This window comes from Pinus tabuliformis, chromosome Q (genome assembly GCF_031772625.1).
Source record: "Pinus tabuliformis cultivar Carrire ecotype Pingquan chromosome Q, CPIR1, whole genome shotgun sequence".
NCBI lineage: Eukaryota > Viridiplantae > Streptophyta > Pinopsida > Pinales > Pinaceae > Pinus > Pinus tabuliformis.
The window spans coordinates 1,184,585,435-1,184,603,965 of record NC_142296.1 but is presented as its reverse complement, the minus strand read 5'-3'; the positions used below and the strand labels follow the sequence as shown (position 1 = coordinate 1,184,603,965).

Here is an 18,531-nt window from a genome sequence, read left to right as displayed (position 1 = left end):
TTCTGTCCTCTTGTCCCGTAAACTTAGTGGAACACTGGGTCCAAACCCACATTGTGGATGACAAGATTTGGGGGATTTGCCTGAGACGATGCTGTGAGAGTCAGTGCCTTAGGGGCATGATAAAGATTATCCAGTGGCTGAGCATGGTCGATGCGCGAGTTGACAGCGACTGGTTGGGGGATGAAGTGATCTTCTTTAGAAGTGGCATACCGTTCATCATTGAGCCTACATTTGGGGAGTTGGTCATGGGGGAGACATGTGCAACTCTTCCTGCAGGGCATGTCGAGATCCTGCATGAGCGGAGGATTCCATGTGCGACTGAGGCAATTTTCTAGTGGGTGTCCCGGCTCTAGACACTGTATTGGCACATTATCGAGAGTGTGGACGACAAACTTAGTGGTGAGGGTTGCAGTAGCAGGATAGATCAACATACATTGAGTCGATTGCAAGTATCTGATACCCATCTATTGGTTGCATTCAGGGGGTAGCTATTTGCCACATGTGGTTTCCAGTCGTCATCGATACTACGCAGTGGCAGGTTTAGGGTAGTTTAGCATGCATCAAATTAGTTCATGATATATGGAGCCTATATATTGATTGCACTCAAGGACTAGAGACGAAGCCTGGATGGATTCCAACAGTTGTCAGAGCTATGCCACAACAGATGTGGCTATGGGATCCATGGATTTAGTTGGTTGGTAGGTCACTGTATCTCGTGATGAGCAGGGTCATGGCAGAGAGTGATCTAGTTCACGCTTGGGTTGAGGCCTTCATCGTATGGTTTCGGTGTTGCTCCGTAGGTTCAGGGTTAACTCTGGATGGGTAGGCTTTGACATCGTGGAGATGTTTGTGCAAGATGTGTTTGGTCTTTAGAGTTATTTTGCCCTTAGGTTCCAAGAGAGGAGGATAGAGTAGGGGCACATTAGGCCGTCAGTTATAGTCAGAGTGACACAATGTCAACATGGTGGCATTCCTTTGAGATTGGCATGGGACCTTGGCATTTCAAGGCTTGACAATCCAGCGACCCATAGGGGTGAACTATTTACAGAGAGCACTTTGCTCCCTAGTGACCTGTAGAAAACACGAGGCACTACATCAGTATGGCAAAATAATTAACAAGAGAAGATCACAGAGAGTTCAGGCAGGCGAGGATTCATCTCCACGGGGGTTGGATTGCATTTTTAGGAGCCTACTCAAGTGCATGAGATTGGTTCCTCAACAGGGCAGCCTCTCAAGAGTTGGTTGGGATTCCACGTGATCATGGAGCTTTACTTATTGGCAATATGCATAGTGTCTTGGGTGATTGTGTCTTGTGGTGCAAGGAGTTCTCCACATTGAGTAGGATGACTCGGGACACTGGGATTGAGGGATTCATTTATGACAAGATAGTGCACAGGTTCAAGGTGACTTAGTGGCACATTTGGGACCCCGATATTGTTTGCAGTGACAGGGGTGGGTCAATATAGAGGGGAAGCGCTTGTTCGGGCATTGCTTGAGGACAAGCAATTTTTGGCAGGGAGGACTATAATATCCCCAATTTTGGTAATATTAATTAAAAGGCGCAAATATTATTTTGGAGAAGGGTGGCAAGTATTATTTTATTGAAGATTGGCGACAAAATTCACCTAGTGGAAAATGGCCCCGGCCCCCACCAATAAAATAATAATTAAAAAGGGAGTTTAGAAGAACGAGGAGAAATTATAGAAGGAGGATGGACTCATTTGCTAATCATCTTTTGACTATTACATTTCACCTTTCAACTTCTCTTGGCGCTGTTTAGCACAAGAAGGAAAGTGTTTTTTAACACAGAAATTCCAAGCAAAAATTTCACCCTCATTTTGGAGAACTTTGAGTGTCTCTCTAGTGAGGAAGTTTGGGAGTCTAATTTAGGGCTTCCCTTGAGCTTATTGCAGAATATTTACCTAGCTTTGTGAGCTACCTGGGCACAAAAGACAATTTAGATTACCCATTTGGAGCAACTATAGTTGGATGGAGATTCCAGGATTTTCCAGAGACATCCTTCACAACTGAGGCTAAAGTTTTGGAGTATTTTGCAGGGCAAAAATTGAAGCTAGAGTTTGGGTTGAATTTCCTTCAGTTTGGCAGAGCGCAGGATTTACTGGCTGACGCTTGAGCGGGAGCAGGAGGTGGCTTGTTTCCTAGGAGTTTGGGAGCATGTCAGTGGTCGATTTGTTGGAGGCTTTAGCAGACTATTCACTTGTTGTGCACAGAGCCTGCCAGAGAGGGATTCACACATTTTGGGGTCATTCGGGCTAGCCAGAATTGGGCCAAATCCTTTCTGGGTTTTGTTGGGATTGGTGTGTAGAGGCTGGGGTTAATTTCATAGAATTGTCTGAGCAATATATAAGGTAGAAATCTAGTAGGGCGTGTTATTGCTCAAATTAGCAGGGGTTCTATAGAGTGACTAATAGGTTAAGGAGCAATAATGGAGCGATAACCCATTGTCACCTCAGCTAAAGCTCCTTGCTCTTTACGGAATTTCACCAATGGGAGGAGTCTCGGTATGAGAGGAATCACAAGGATGAATAGGTCAATGATGGGATGAGGAGTGATTCCTAAATCCTATTCACAAGAGAGGCTCAAGTAATTGGCTTGCTTGCTTTGAAAGCAAGGTGATTGGCTCTCTAAGAAGGGCTATGAGGATACCTAGACCTAGGGTTGCAGGATATGCCTTGACAAGGAGCTTCCTAGGCTTAAGGATCTTTGTGAAAAATTGGATTCTATGTAATCCTTGTGGAATTTGAGTTGTAGAGTTGTGAGACCACAAAGAACCCACGTGGACCCAAATTAGGTCAAGGGTATGGAATTGATCAACCAAGGAGGGGCTTGACCTAATTAGGGGAGAGAATAGGATCAAAGGACAAGTTTTCCTTTGAGATTTGAATGCAACGATCCAAGTGAGGACACTAACCCAAATCAACCTAGGGCAAGAATTGGTCTTATGGCTAGGGCTTGCTATATCTCGGAATTTCATCGTTGGATTTGCCTCAAACTTGGAGGAACTTTAGAGAAAATCCCAATGCAGTAGTGGACCAAAAATTGAGGTGTTTGGAGGGCTACAGAGGAATCCAATTGATGCCCTAGGTGACCCTCTAAGGTTAGGCCTAGAATTGGGAAGAGCGAAGAAAATACATAAATTTAACCATCAAGAGGATGCGAGGATTAGTTCCTTGCTTAGGGGGCTTAATGGAGTCAAGATACGCCTAGATCAAGGAATTTCGTGAGCTAAGGAGCCCAAATTAACCTTCGGTAGCCTATTCAAGGGCAACAACTAGGTAATTAGAGATTTATACTTCAAATTTGCCAAAGAGATGAAGTTTTGAGGTCTTTGAACCTATAAGAGGTGCCTCTAGAAACATTCACCCAATCCCTCAATGAGCAATGCATGCATTAAATCACTTATTCAAGGTCCCAAAAGAATTTTGCATTACATTAACCCATACAAGAATAATGATGACAATATACATGCATTTGACGAATAAGATAACATGAATAGCATTAGGTTCACTCACATGAGAGAGAGAGTATATCCATTCATCAACTTTGCATTAAAAAGAAGCTCCAAAGACAATAGCGAAAATCCAAACAACATAGTGCATCAAGGAACTTCAAAAAGTTCATCCGAGCAAAAAGTGTGAAAATCTCTCAAGAGATACAAATCCAATCCAAGTGATGATGAGAGGAATGAATGAGCCTCTCATCAATTTATACAATCCATAAGGAAGTTTGAATAGCCTAATTGGCTTAATTGAGCTCCAAATAATAAAATAATGTGCAACAATAACATTCCTTGGTGACAAGCCCACCAAGATAGCTCAAAGCCTCTAAAGAGGGCAAAAGAGTAAACATGATGAGTTGTTGGGCCATTGAGAAGCCTAATGGAGTCCAAAGTGTGCCAATGTGCGAGAATATCCTCCAAACATAGTGAAAAAGGGGTTGGTATCCAATCTTGTCACATGTGGTGTCCCTAAGTGGGTGTGGGGGCACAATGACATTCTTATGGGTCTCCAAGTGGATCAGTGATGCCTGTAAACCATTTGTAAGGGCTAGGATGATGATATAAGCCCTCCCTTTTTCTCCTGCAGTGAGACACATCCTCATCTGGACCCTGGAACCTTTGCCAAGTGTGTGGTATAAATGTGTAGCTAGTTGGGCATGGTGATCCGGGAGCATCGTCCTCATCCAAAAAGGTGGAACATGACCAATCACTGAATGGTACTGGGGATCCATGAAGTGCTCTTTGTTATGGTGGAGACCCATGGTTCTCTACTCTCACCCTACAAGTGCCAATGTGGCCCTCTTGAGGGCTTGGACCTCGTACAGGGAGACCAAACCCAAATGGAGACCCACTTGCAATCCTGTATAAGATCCAATGCATCTCGATGCCCTCTAGTACAACAAATCATTAGAATAATCAAGTAAAAGAGTTTACAAATCATGGAATCAAGTGGGCACTTCATGTGGCATACCCTTCCATAGTGGGCTCTGGCATGTATAGGTGTCTCCAAGCTCAATAACGGGGTTAAACAAGTGGCTAGTAAAGGAGATCCCACGGGACTAGGATACAAGGGTTACCACCAAATTGGGTAGAGGAGACAAGAGTACAAACCTAGCCCACTCTTTCCGCCAAATCCCCCCACCAATCCATGCCCAAAAGTGTCCATGATAAGTAAGCAAAATCACTCAACTACGCCAATGAAAAGCCATACCTTCGGGGTCAATAGGTCCACCTTTAAACATACGATCATAACATATGGGCGAGGGACCACATGGTTGGCTAAGGTGGCGGAAATAATGGCATTTCGAGCTATCTGGTGGCTGCAAGGCACTGTCGGTTGTTGGCTGAGTACCATCCAGGAGAAAATTTTCTCCTATGCATACTACCCTTGGGTGGTGGGTAACGGAGCGTATAGCTAGTCAGTTAGCCATTTGCACCACCTTGGAGTGATTCTTCATCATCTAGATTCAGCCCAAACCATTTATGGGTTTTATTGGGTTTTGGGAGAGGAGTTCAGAGCTGAAATTTCAGAGCATTCCGGGCAATAGTTTGAGCAGAACTTCTAGTTCCATTTGCAGCCTTTAGCATATTTTCTGGGCAATGCTCATTATCAGTTTGAAGCCATTCCTGCAGTTGGGTCAGCGAGATTTCACCTGTGGTTTGCATATCTTGCATAGTAAACCCAAGTTGCATTGTTCTTACTCATTATGTACTCAGATTCCCATTAATTAATAAAATGGCTCAATTGTTTGGCTCAGTTTCTTGTGTATTTTGATGTGCATGCTTGGAATTTGTTTACTATTGTTGCTTCCTTGTACATGTCTCTGTTATTTGCTGTAAATTTCAATTTGGGATATTATAGATCAACCTCCAAATGGGTAACGCAAAATGTTAAAAAAATGTTGTGCAAATTTTGTGTTTTACTAGGTAAATTTTGGAAAACCTTGAAGCCTCTCCGCTATGTTTGGAAAAATTATTCATAAAACACTTGAAATGGTTGAAGAGAATTTGTATATTCTGATCATGTTCTTGGCAACCTGTTATGATGGATATATCATATGAATATGTTGTAATCACACTGATCCCTCAGCTTAGTGCTTTTTAAATATAATAGAAATTTTCAGCAATTGTGAAGAAAAAAGAAAACAGAAAAAAGAAAAAATAGAAAGTGACTCAATGAATTTTCTAGAATGACCATTAAGGGAGAATGTTAGACATGTTAAAATTTAAAGGTCATTTAGATTGGGCATAATAATAAAGTCACTTTTGACTATTACTTTAATTTATGCTTTTATGATTTATTGTTGTGACAATGACTTAAAGAACATTAATTTTAGGGCTTATGAACCTAGCGTTTTGATGTATCTAGGTTTTATGCTTTTGGGGTTTATGCCCCTAGGGTTTATATATCTCTTTTCTATAAAGAGACAATGGCGGACTTCCTTTCTAATACATTGAAGTAATTCAAGAAATATTTATCTTTCAAGTTCTCTTTTCTTCTTGGTTTTTTGTGTGTTTGGTTTTTATAATAACTAATAATGCTTTTATAAATTTATTCCATGTGGTGACTTGGTTGATTGAATCCTTCTCCTTCTAATTGTCTAGCTACATCTAATAACTTCAAGATAGTTTAATATAAAAATGTTCATTGCTTTGTCTGCCCTGTTCATATGCTCATGTTGATAAAGTTTCAATTTTATTCTTTAGAAGGCATCATTCACTATGAAGTCTAGGTAGATTTTCTTGTTAACCTATGCTTGAAGTTGATGAATGATTATAAGGCTTACAATCATTAGGTTGCTAGCATGCTATACGCGCACTTTGTTTACATATCCTCAGTGATATTAGGATTGTTCCACTTGTGACTACTATAGTTTCTTTATGTATTGGATGTTGTACAAATAGCTCGTCAATCTCTAGATACTCAGTTTTGCAATGTATGAGAATTCACATTACTTATCATAGAAAGATTTACACTTAACATAGAAAGATTTACTCAAATAGTACATGATGATGGTAATTCTAGCTAATGTTTTAGCAGGTATGGAGGATGGTTATGAGTTTATACTATAATGGTGCAGTGCTTGGAGGAAATTGGCTATGTATTGGATCATCTATTGCCTTGTCTTGGCATAAAGTCTTTCATGCGACCTCGCCGCCTTAGAAACCCTCAGAAAGTGGCAAGTGAAACTGTTTGTAAGATCCCATTTCCCATTCACATGATAAATTTGAATCTTCAAAATATGAGATTAGGGGTTATGGGGCTTGATTACTTGTCATGTTCAAATTATACGTTTATAAATAAGTCTTAATAATTTGAAGGTCAAATTGCATAGGCATATTCAAATAGAAAAACTTCCTACCAACCATTATACCATGCACAAAGGTTTCTCTCTATGGTGTAGTTGTATTTATGAATTTGGGTGGTATTTCAGTTTTTTCTGTCAAATTAAGGAAACAGTCGTATTGGGGGATGTATTTCCATGCAATTACCTGTGGTCTTACCATGATAATTAATTTGACATTCACATTGTGCATTGGTTAGAGATGATGATTCGTTTGATTTTATTATCAATTATTTTGTAGGGTAATCCCACTAATTTTCAAGTTGCGTTCTTGTCTTTTTTAACGGCTAGCCCAATTTTGTTGTTACTTATTTATCATTTTGGTGCCACTCCTTTCTATTTTTTCTGTGTTTGTTCATTTATAAATTAAGAGACATCTTTATCATTTTCTCTTAATGACAAGTTAATTTCTTCCCATGCTAGATTATGAATTTTATTTTCCCTTCTTGCCAATTTGTTTCAAGCCAAATCACATCTACTTTTGCTGGTGAATGACTTGTTTCTTTTCTTTGAATTGACAACATTACAGCTGTTTTTCCTAGTGGCACAATTGCTATATATGGGTAGGATGAATTTATTTTGGTATCCAAAGTTTTATTTACATGGTTGCTACTCATGGTTATTGATAAAAGTAACGTGATGTAGTTGGTCATATTGCTGAGCCTAAAAGGGTCACCAACCTATAAACACACTAAAATAAGACAAAATAGTAATCTTCAATCAAGTGAGTTGGTTAATAGATCTAATCCTTCAGTCACTAACCCTTAAATAGACTGTGGAAAATCCACGAAATTCTGATCTGCTATAGTGCACAATCTGAAAACTGAAAACTAGTTTCTTTTCACTCAAACACAGAATTTCTCTACTTAGGGAGACCACGAGCCTAAGCTTGTCTTTCCAGAGTGCTAAGTGCCCATTTGGCAGCCTGCTCATCACGAGATTCATCCACTTTGTAGATATAAAGGTGGACCTCAAGAGATACAACACTTAGATGTGCTTTTACCATCTAGATACTGTCAGTCCAACAACTTTCTGTGATGAACTACGAATCATATTATTTTAATGAGAAACTGTCCTTAAATTGTCTTCGTATCAAGGCATATAATTTACAAATGAGAGACAACATCAATAGCTGTATCCAAACTTCATAGCTCCTTTGAATATCGAGAATGTAACCATTTGCTATTAATCCAGGGACTTTATCACTCCCTCTTAAGGTGATCATCTGGCCTAAAATGATCTTCCCATATGAGACAACTGATCCAATATAAGGAGGGTTCTTTCACATTCAGGTGTTCATGTCTTATAACATTAATCTTAATGTAACCTTGATGACAAAAATCAGAGTCTCTTGCTTATTGTACTTGATGAGACATAGAATCTGATATGCACCTGCTTATTTAAGGCACTTCTGATTTCATGGTGATGAGGGTAGCCACAAAAGAAACTGTTCCACAGTGCTATGCACTTCTTCTATTAGATTGTCATCGAAAGACCAATAGAGAGGTACAAATACGAACGGGCTTCTCACTGTCTATATATGATTTGTTCACAACTTTGTTTGTGAACAAGGTTCATTGTTAACGATACATCATGTTGCTATAGTGCTGATATCAATATTGCTCTAGAGCCAGGATCGATTATGCTCTATATCAAAACCAAGCAAAACACTAACTGCTGTGGAACCATCGATAATGCTGAGCGGGCGTGACCATACATAATATTAATGAATCCACACACATATATATACCTGAACTTGTGATGACAATATGGACAATAATATTTATGAGCCTAGGGCTACTGAAAGTGAATAGCACATATGAGATTGTGTCAGAGCCAACCATGCTACGATAATCGAATTCAACGGAGTAGTAATGCTGAAGCCTGACACTAATAATAGAGTTGCTGAGCCATTTATAGAACCGACACCATACATAGACAATGCCATATATAAATATAGAACTGAAGATAGAATCAACACCATTCATACATTATTGGGACCATACATCCATGACACAGAGAAAACCAATAACTTAGCAAAGAACCATAAAAGTGCAATTGCTGAGAAACTGTATCAATCATAGAGAAATTCTACAGGATAAGGAGAAGGAGAAGTCTGGTATTCTTGACAAGTTCAATGTCATCACATATGGTGCAAGATCTGAAGAAGGAGAAACCGAGGAGTAATCGAAGAGAAGGAAGAGGACCCGTGTCTTGGTCTTGGAGTGGCTATTAGGTCAAGGGTCTTGGTATTGGTATTTGTCAATTGGAATCTCTATAAGAAGAATTTGTACAGGTTTTCCTCTCAAAGAGTGAGAGGTTTTGGCCTTGGCTCATGCCTACATGCTGTGTCACTTGTCTATTTATGTTCATGCATTGGTTACTGTTTGATGAAAAAGAACATGAATAAACTAACGTGAAGAAGATACTAATCTAAAGAAGTAAAAACCATTCACAAGCAATCACTAATAAAAGAGAAATCCCCTAATACTAATGCCCTAGATTTCTCAACAGGGTATCAAAGCTAAGGTGCTGAAGCCAAAGGAAGGGCATCTAATCAAAGAGACACTTAAGGATCGAGTTTCAAGAAAGGCGTCAAAGCAAGTTGAAAGTTATCAAAGAAAAGGACAATGTTGCAGGAAGCGTCCCCCCCCCCCAGTTCCAAGGCCCGAAGCGGGTCCCATGCGAATGCGTCCAAGAAGCGTCCCCGGAAGCGCGCTTCCGCCTATTTTGGACGCTTCCTGGAAATTTCGGAAGCTTTCCTCCGAAGCGTGCTTCGTACAGTGCTTCAGCAGTACGAAGTGTGGCACTTCGGAGGGTGAAGCGTACACTTCCTGTACGCTTCCGTACGATTCTGGAAAAGCGCCGCGTTGTTTAGAAAATCGTTTTTTTTTTTTTTAATTTTAGGTGAGTTTGCTTGTTGGGGGTGGGTCCACCTTGGGTTAGGGTGAGGAATGAAGGCAAAAAAAATAAAATATAAATATAGCAGATGCTTCCTCATGGTAATGTTAAATTCTTAAATTAAAAGTGACATTCTCCTTTATTTTTCATTTTCGTCCTTTTACTTAAATTTTTAACATTACTATGAAATAACTCAGGATGTTTGAGAGTGGTTCCAGCCTCATTCGACTTCATATGGAGAAAATAGAATTTCATATCCTATTCAAAATTCAGCAGACTTAACAGTTTTCAATAATTCAGGATCAATGGGATTGTGGCTTTTCATTAGATTATATCAAGTATGAAGGTATGCGATTAGCATTTAATCAAGAGCACCAAGCCCTATATGTACCCTAGTGTTGGTGGTGTTAATTGTTGAACTCCTTTGTCACGCGGCACGCCCTTAGCAAAAATTACCTTTCAATTAAGTCAAAATCATCGATCAAGCATGTTAAGCTTTTTCTACCATATTTTAAGTCTTGAATCAGGTAGTTTGATCAAAATTGGGCAATGTTGACTAATATCCCTAGATAATCGAGGTAGAGGCAAAGGCTAGACAAGAGGAGAAGAATCTAGATTCTAGATGGTTGATGCATCTAAATGGTTGATGCTCGAATAATTAATCATTAATGTACAATGGATGTTATATCTATCTTGATTTATGCAAAAATATGCATGTTTTCATGTCTTCTACAACTAATTTGGTATTTGGGATGTTTGTTTTGAGTATAAATGCAAAAAAATATAAAAAAATATATACATATAGTAGATGCTTCGCTTCCTAGATTTTTGGAAAATGACGCTTCCGCGTCCCCGCCTCCAAAAAACGTGCCCGCTTCATGCAACATTGGAAAATGATCAAGATCTACATTGAAGCAAACCTTAGATCGAAGTAGAAGTAGTCTACAACAACAAGAGTTTTGTTTCTATAGTCATCATCAGAAGGCTACAAAGACCCTCATCAAGTTGTCTACAAGGCAAGATAGCTCAAAGGACTTTAAAAATGGAGATCACATCATCTTGGAGAAAGTTGAAACCCTAGACGCATTTATGATCTACACTACAAGAGAAGTCGAAGTATATTGAAGGCAAGAAGGCATTATCATCATCTTCAAAGCTATAAGGCAAGTTCCCTCTCATTCAAGCAAGGTTCCTCTCCTTGCCCTTGAAGAAGATCATCCATTGGAGCAACAAGTACATCTTCTTCAACCATCATCAAAATGATCAAGTAAGAAGATTTCATCTTCACTTGTCAAGTAAGTATTTTTCATTCTTTAATCAATTTGGTAAAATGACTTCGTGGTTGCAAGGAGATCTATAAGTTGGATGGGTCATTAAAGTTCCTTGCATGAAAAAGGAGGATAGACATAGTCCTCTAAGGAGGTGAAGTCATTGAACATATTAAAAGGTCTCCTCTGAATTCATGGAAAGGGATTCTTATGAAAGATCCCCTCATATGGAAATATTGGAGACATCAAAGAGATATATATGATAAAATCGTAAGAATACTCTATGAAGATGCGGGAAGGAAGGTCACATGACTTAGATCTGATCTACACAAAAAGTAAAGGTATCAAAGGATGAAGGATATCTTCATAAGATCCCATCAACAAGATCTAGGAAAGTAGATAATCATCATGGATCTATAATGCACTAACTGATAATCAAGGTAACAAATATCCATGGGATAAGAAAGCTACCTCATTCAACAACCTGTGATTTCTACACAAGATAGAAGAAGACAAGTTGAGGGCAAAAGTGTTGAAGGTTAAGGATTCAAACATTTGCTGGAAGGAAAGGAAGTTTGAAAAATTCTAATTCTCAAGAGAAAAGAAAAGCGTAGCTAAGATTCAATGGTATGGATGTAAAGACTATGAACATTACAAGAAAGATTGTCCTTAGAAGGACAATAACAAGAAGGATAGAAAAGAAGTCTATTTCACCAAAGAAGTGGAAGAGGCTGAAAGAAGAAAGTCCAAGGAAGAGAAGCATTAGAAGCAAGAGCTCGTGACATCACCATAGGAGACATGAAGGATGTCTGATAGTCAAAGGATATAGATCTTGGTGACCTCATTGAAAAATCAAAGGAAGAAGTCATCCAGGACAAGTCTCATCATGCCTCAGTTTAAAAGGGAAACATCTGCTGAATAAGAATATGCGAGATGGAATCCTCATTGAAGGATTCACCGATCTAGAAAAGAAGCAAGTGTTTCATCACGAACTCCAACTTGTGGATTTCATGGGATGATTCTATGATGACATAAGAGATGAAGCAGATCAAGGGGTTGAAGGTATTTTCAATCAAGGAAGTTGCTGAAAGAAGCCTAGATGACTTAAAGGTAAATAAGGTATGTATGCTTTTATTTAATATTATAAAGTCATGCTATATGGTTGTAGGTAACAAGGATCACTACTTTTATTTTGAGAAGCATGATCAAAGGAAACGAATCTCCTCCTATGAAAGAATGTTGGAAAGGCATGAGTCATACTAGATGAAATCAACATAATATGTCCTCATATGAAGTATGAGGTGGTTGACTACGATTGAAGAACTCTGATTAGAAGCTTATGGGAATGAAGTGTGTGAAAAGATAGGAAGAGATCGTGATAATGTGCAACGAAGGTAGAAGGCATTCAACATCCGAAGTCCAAGAAGATTTGACTAGAAGATCTCCTGGAAGAATGTGAAGACTCTGATGGAAGTCAAAAAAAGATAAAGACCCTTGACAATGGATATCAGTGGGAGATGTGTCAATCTGCATGCAGGATGTTGATACTTAAAGGAAGATGTCATGGTAAAGGTAATTTTGATTTGAAATGTTCATTGATTATTTCTGAACTAATATCTGGATGAGCTTATGTAGGTGGACCATATAGAAGGATGTAATGTCCTTCCGAAAAATATGGCATGAAAGCAGAATAACATGAAGCAAAGACAAATGGAAGATCACTTTCTGATGAGTTGAAGACATGACTGACTCATGGATAAAAGTGATGAATGAACGGTGCCCTATGTAGAAGTCCCCAAAGTTGAAGACTCCTTAACGAAGAAGAAATTCATGACATCAAAGGAAGGAGCTCTTCAAGCAGCTGGTTGTTTTAGGATCTCCACATGAATAGCTGTGATAGGTCCTTGGTTGAGAGGGATCTTGAAAAAAGTTTCCTACTTGGAAGAAACTTGGAAAATTCCTAAGCAGGGAGCTTAGGGACAGTCCTTCTGTGATAGGAATGAGTACATTCCTTTAATGGAATAAAACCTCCCGGTATAAAAATGTTGATTTGGTGTAGCATCAGATGTGATCTAACCATGAAAATTGGTGGAGAGGCTAAGGTGCATGAGATCTCCAATACCCAGAAAGGGTTTGGGCAGATACTAAACAGTTTGGGAGATATTAAAATAATTAATATTTTTAATGATGTCCCTAAGTCTAAACTTAGGGAAAATAAATATTAATGTGAATTAATATAAAACTGTGTTAGAATGGTCCAAAAGTCATGGATCAAGCTAGATCTAATCTTAGCCATTGATTAGGGACTTATTCTCGGCCGTTGATTTGTCAACGAGAAAAGTATAAGAGGAGGCTTGAGGGTCACTTGGAGAACACACCAAGAGATCAAGATTTCGACTTTCTAGGGTTGTGTTTGCTAAGAAAGTTGAGAGAGTGATCATAGTTGCAGTTGAGGGGCATTGAATACAGAAGCAGAGAGGCAGAGATAGCACCGGGAGGATCAGCGCAGTAGCCGGAGAGAGCGACGTAGAAGCAGGCAAGGGTTCACGCAGAGCCAACGAGCGCTCACGTAGAGGCAGTGAGGAGCTGCGCAGTGCCTCAGAGGGCTAGCGTGGGTGACGCAGATGGCCTATTAAATTATGGTATGTTCTATGCTTATAGCAGTTTACTTATCTTTCTTATTATTATCCACAGATTAGCAATCACATGTACATAAAGTAAAGTGCAGATAGAACATTGAATGATCGACAAAAAACAAGCCAAGACAAGAGACACAAGATGTGGCGGCTAGGCAGGGACAAACCCCAATATGGGGAAACCCTTTGATGAAATCTTCCTTTATCTTCAATAATTCAACAGAGAGAAATAGTACATAAATCTGATTTACATCAGCAGTAGAAAACCCTAGATCAATGGCATCAGTGTCAATGACATCATCATCATCGGCATCACCGGCATCATCGACATCACTGACATCAACATCATCGGCATCACCGGCATCATCGGCATCACCGACATCAACACTAAACTAGGGCAGACAATATCTTGCAAACCGACCGTCCGATTGGCTTGATTCCTTCACCAAAAAATGCAGCCTTCTGAGGAGAGTCAGATCCACCTATAGCGCAGTTCAAAGAGGGAGAAAGATGGTCAACGTTGGTCAAACTTCCGATCCGCAGTTGCAGCCTTAAGTCTGCGTCCTTCCTTCTACACATGTGAGAGAAGAGTCTCTTTCTGCGCAGTAGGAGAAGAGCCTATTTTCTGTGCAGGAGAGAGAGAGAGAGAGATGTGATGAGATGAGTGAGTCCAAATGAGGAAAAGATCTCCTGTATTTATACACAACTGTTGATGATTGAATAGATGTGATTGTTGGGCTTTTAAGCTTACATGAGTTGCTGGTCAGCTTGGTAACTATTCCATAATCAAAATAAATTAATATCTCCATAAATACTTATCGAAATCGGATGATCTTTAGATCAATCCTACACCTCTCGACGAGAGGAATCTAATAAAAATATTATTAGCCATGAATAAGATGACCCACATGGAGTTTGGCCCTAGTTGCCAATTTTAACACTCCCTCTCAACTAGGGAGAACTCCATCTACAATTCGTCTGTCGGTCGCTACTATTCATCCATCAAATGCACTGCCTTGTACAGCTTGACCCCTGCTCTGCTCTGCTCTATCCTGCTTGCTCTGCTTTATTCTGTTCTGCCCTGTTCTGATCTGCTCTGCTCTATTCTGCTTTGCTCTGCTTTGTCCGAATTATGAAGAAGAAGAAATGATCGAGGATGTATCATATTGACTCAAAGTCAGTCTCAGAGTGTGTACCACTGGTCCCAGACCAGTCCTCAATCGACTCGAAGTCAGTGTCATAGTGGGTACAACTCCTACCACTGGTCCTAGACCAGTATCATCCTCCACTGACTCAAAGTCAGTCTCAGAGTGTGTACCACTGGTCCCAGACCAGTCTCAACCGACCCGAAGTTAGCGTCATAGTAGGTACCACTCCTACCACTGGTCCCAGACCAGTCCTCCACTGACCCGAAGTCAGTCTCAGAGTGTGTACCACTGGTCCCATACCAGTCTCAACCGACCTGAAGTCAGCGTCATAGTAGGTACCACTCCTACCACTAGTCCCAGACCAGTACCATTGATCCCAGATCAATGAAGGTCATCCTAGCATAGGGAGTACGGTAGATACAGCGATGTGTCCATCGGTACTACTATGGTCCCTATCCTCATTTCCCTACTCATTGATCAGATGAGAGGTACTTCCCATGAGTCCCAGACTGCATGGGTAGGATGCCTCGACAGGAGAACTAATCAATCCTGTCCATAGGAGAGCGAATCATCCGTCCCACAAGAGAACACATCATCCAGACCTCACAGGAGTACTAATCATTCTGCTACATAATCATCATGGAGAACACATCATCCAGATCTCATGGGAGAACTAATCATCCTGTTACATAATCGTCATGGAGAACACATCATCCGGACCTCACAGGAGAAATAATCATCCTGCTACATAATCGTCATGGAGAACACATCATCTAGACCTCACAGGAGAACTAATTATCCTGCTACATAGTCACCACAGGGTGTCACAGGGAAAGTTTTGATTCTTTTACCCTGTACACGTACACCACCAGGGGATGGTGAGTCACCGTGTGGTCATATGTCGCTCCAAGAAGTACCCCATGCCCCCCCGGAGCTCCAAGAGCTCCATACATCATACATGACCCTCATCAGAGGGTTTCTGTACGACACCAAGTCGTTCTGGGAATGTAAAAAATTTGACCTTTCCTAGGGGCTTTGTTAGAACGTCGGTGACCTGTTCATATGTACCGATATGTTGGAGCCTTATAGCTCCCCGCTGCACCATATCTCAAATATAGTGGTACCTGATATCGATATGCTTGGAGCGATCATGAAATACAGGATTTTCTGATAAACAGATCTCGCTCTGGTTGTCACATAGAATCACGGTGGTATCCAATGTAAATCCAAACAACTCACTGAAGAGCTTTCGCAACCAGACTGCCTCACAGGAGGCCATGCTAGCAGTAATGTATTCTGCCTCGGCGGTGCTCAACGCCGCCGACTTCTGCTTCCTGCTCATCCAGGATATCGAGGCAGATCCCAAAGAGAAACAACACCCGGATGTGCTCTTTCGATCCTCCACATTGCCTGCCCAATCAACATCAGTATACCCAAGTAGTCTCACATTTCCGGCAGTGTATCTTAATCCATGAGTGATTGTGCCACGAAGATCTCTCAGTAGATTCTTGGCACCAATCTAATATGAGTGACGAGGCTCAACCATATGTTGGCTCAAAGTGTTGACTGAAAGCATATATCCGGACGAGAGTTCATCAAGAACATCAATGCTCCGACGAGCTGTCGATACTCGGTAGCAAACGGGTCCGGTAGCACTACCGCTTAACTTCTTAAAGTCAAGCTCCATCGGGGTAGTTACAGGCTTGCAGTCCACCATACCGAATCTTTCCAATATCATCACCACATATTTTCCTTGAGATAGGAAAATTTCCCTTGGCTTCTGCCAGACTTCAAGTCCTAGGAAATAGGTCCTAGGTCCTTCATTTCAAATTCAAAAGGCAACTCCCTCTTACATTTGTGAATGAGAGGGTCTGCACCTATTAGAAAGAGGTCACCCACATACAACAATAGTATGAGAGGTTTGTCATCTTCAACCTTAGAGTAAAGGTTAGGATCGACTTCACTCCTAGTGAATCCCAACTTCATCAAGTAGCTATCGATCCTCTCATACTATGCTCGAGGTGCTTGCTTCTGCCCATAGAGAGCCTTCTTCAACTTGCATACATGAGATTTTCGATCATAAATCTCAAATTCTTCGAGTTGCTCCACGTAGACCTCTTCTTTGATCGAACCATGAAAAAACGCGGTCTTGACATCCATCTGATGTAGGTTCCATCCTTCTGAAGCCGCAAGGGCTATGATCGACCGGATGGTGGTATATCTGGCAACAGGTGCAAATATCTCGTCATACTCTTTTTCTTTCGGTCCCTGGTGTCAGCTTCTTGGGAGCTCCTCGTTGTAGGAAGATTGTTTACCTGTCGGAGAGCCATATCTTCGTCAAAGGTGACGTCAAGACTAATCACGACTTCCCTTTGATCGGTTACATAGATTCTATAGCCTTTCACTATAGCCCACAAAGATTCCTTTCTTTGCAGATGCACCCACTTTATTCCTTTTCTCTTTCAACACATGAAAATATACAAGGCTTCCAAAAATTCTAAAATGAGATATATCAGGTTTCTTACAGGTGAACATTTCTTCAGGAGTCTTGGAACCCAATGCTTGATGAAGGCATCAGTTTTGTACATATACGACGGTGTTTGCAGCTTCGGCCCATAGAAACTTTGGAAGTCTTTGATCATGGAGCATGGCACAGATAGCTTCCACAATCGTATGGTTCTTCCTTTTTGCCACACCATTCTGTTCAGGAGTATATGGTGTAGTAGTCTCCCTCTTAATGCCAACCTCTTTACAAAAGTCATGAAACTCGTTAGATTCATATTCAGTCCCATTATCAGTTCTTAAGATCTTGATCTTCTTTTCGGTTTGATTCTTGATCAAGGCTTTGAAGTGTCGAAACCAACAGAACACTTCATCCTTCTTTTTCAAGAAGTATATCGAAGTCATTCGAGAATAGTCATCTGTAAAAGTAAGGTAATAAGAATATCCTCCCAAGGAGTTCACAGGCATCATACCAGATATGTTTGAGTGAACCAACTGTAATATATCGGAGGTCTTGCTTTGGCTTGAGGGGAATGGTCCCCTTTTGAGCTTTCCTTCGACACATTCCGGACATACACCTTCTTTCTCTACTCGGAATTCGGGCATCCCTATTACCCTTTGTCTTACATCGGGTAGAGCTTTATAATGAAGGTGGGCAAACCTCCGATGCCAAAGTTCGGACTGAAGAGATGTGTCACAAGACATGACACCTAGCGGACTTCCACTGACCTGATATAATGAATCAACTCGAAACCCAAGAGTAAAGGCATCTTTAACATTGTTTTTCCATACACGTACCTTGCCATCACTGAAGGTCACCTTGTAGCCTTTGTCTTCCATTGCCGAGATGGGCACCAGGTTCTTTTGAGGTCAGGTACATATAATACATCTTGGAATTTATAGCCTTCTTGAATGGAGGCCACCAAGCGCTTGTCGATAGAGTCCCAGATGATCTTCTTTGTTTTGACTTCACCGGTTTTCCATTTGTTGCTGGCATCAGCGGGTGGATTTGATGGAGGCTCAACAATATTGCCTCTCACATGGTCCAACACTCTTTGATCTTCTAAGGTTAGATTGAGAGACATCTTCCATTCGTGATAGTCAGCTTTCTCACGGAGCTTGTCTTCGGCAGGGAAGAGTGTTGAGGACTCCATAGTTATTTTAGTATAGCCTTGCCAATCTTCTCTTCAGTGATTGCTCTTGCTCTTGCTC

General features: G+C 40.6%; 1 protein-coding gene across 6 annotated transcripts in view; it reads left to right on the top strand.

Annotated features, from left to right (window-relative positions):
• Positions 1-18,531, top strand: part of LOC149223922 (calcineurin B-like protein 3) — a 431,721-nt gene that overhangs the window by 37,390 nt on the left and 375,800 nt on the right. For 4 of the 6 annotated variants that reach the window (XM_089385966.1, XM_089385962.1, XM_089385963.1 and 1 more), the window contains exon 3: positions 6,561-6,715. In XM_089385966.1, the coding sequence (XP_089242092.1) occupies positions 6,592-6,715 (124 nt within the window). In that variant the 5' untranslated portion in view covers positions 6,561-6,591. Of the gene's footprint in view, positions 1-6,557; positions 6,716-18,531 lie in introns of all 6 variants that reach the window. The other 2 variants (XM_089385964.1, XM_089385967.1) reach the window with 2 other exon arrangements.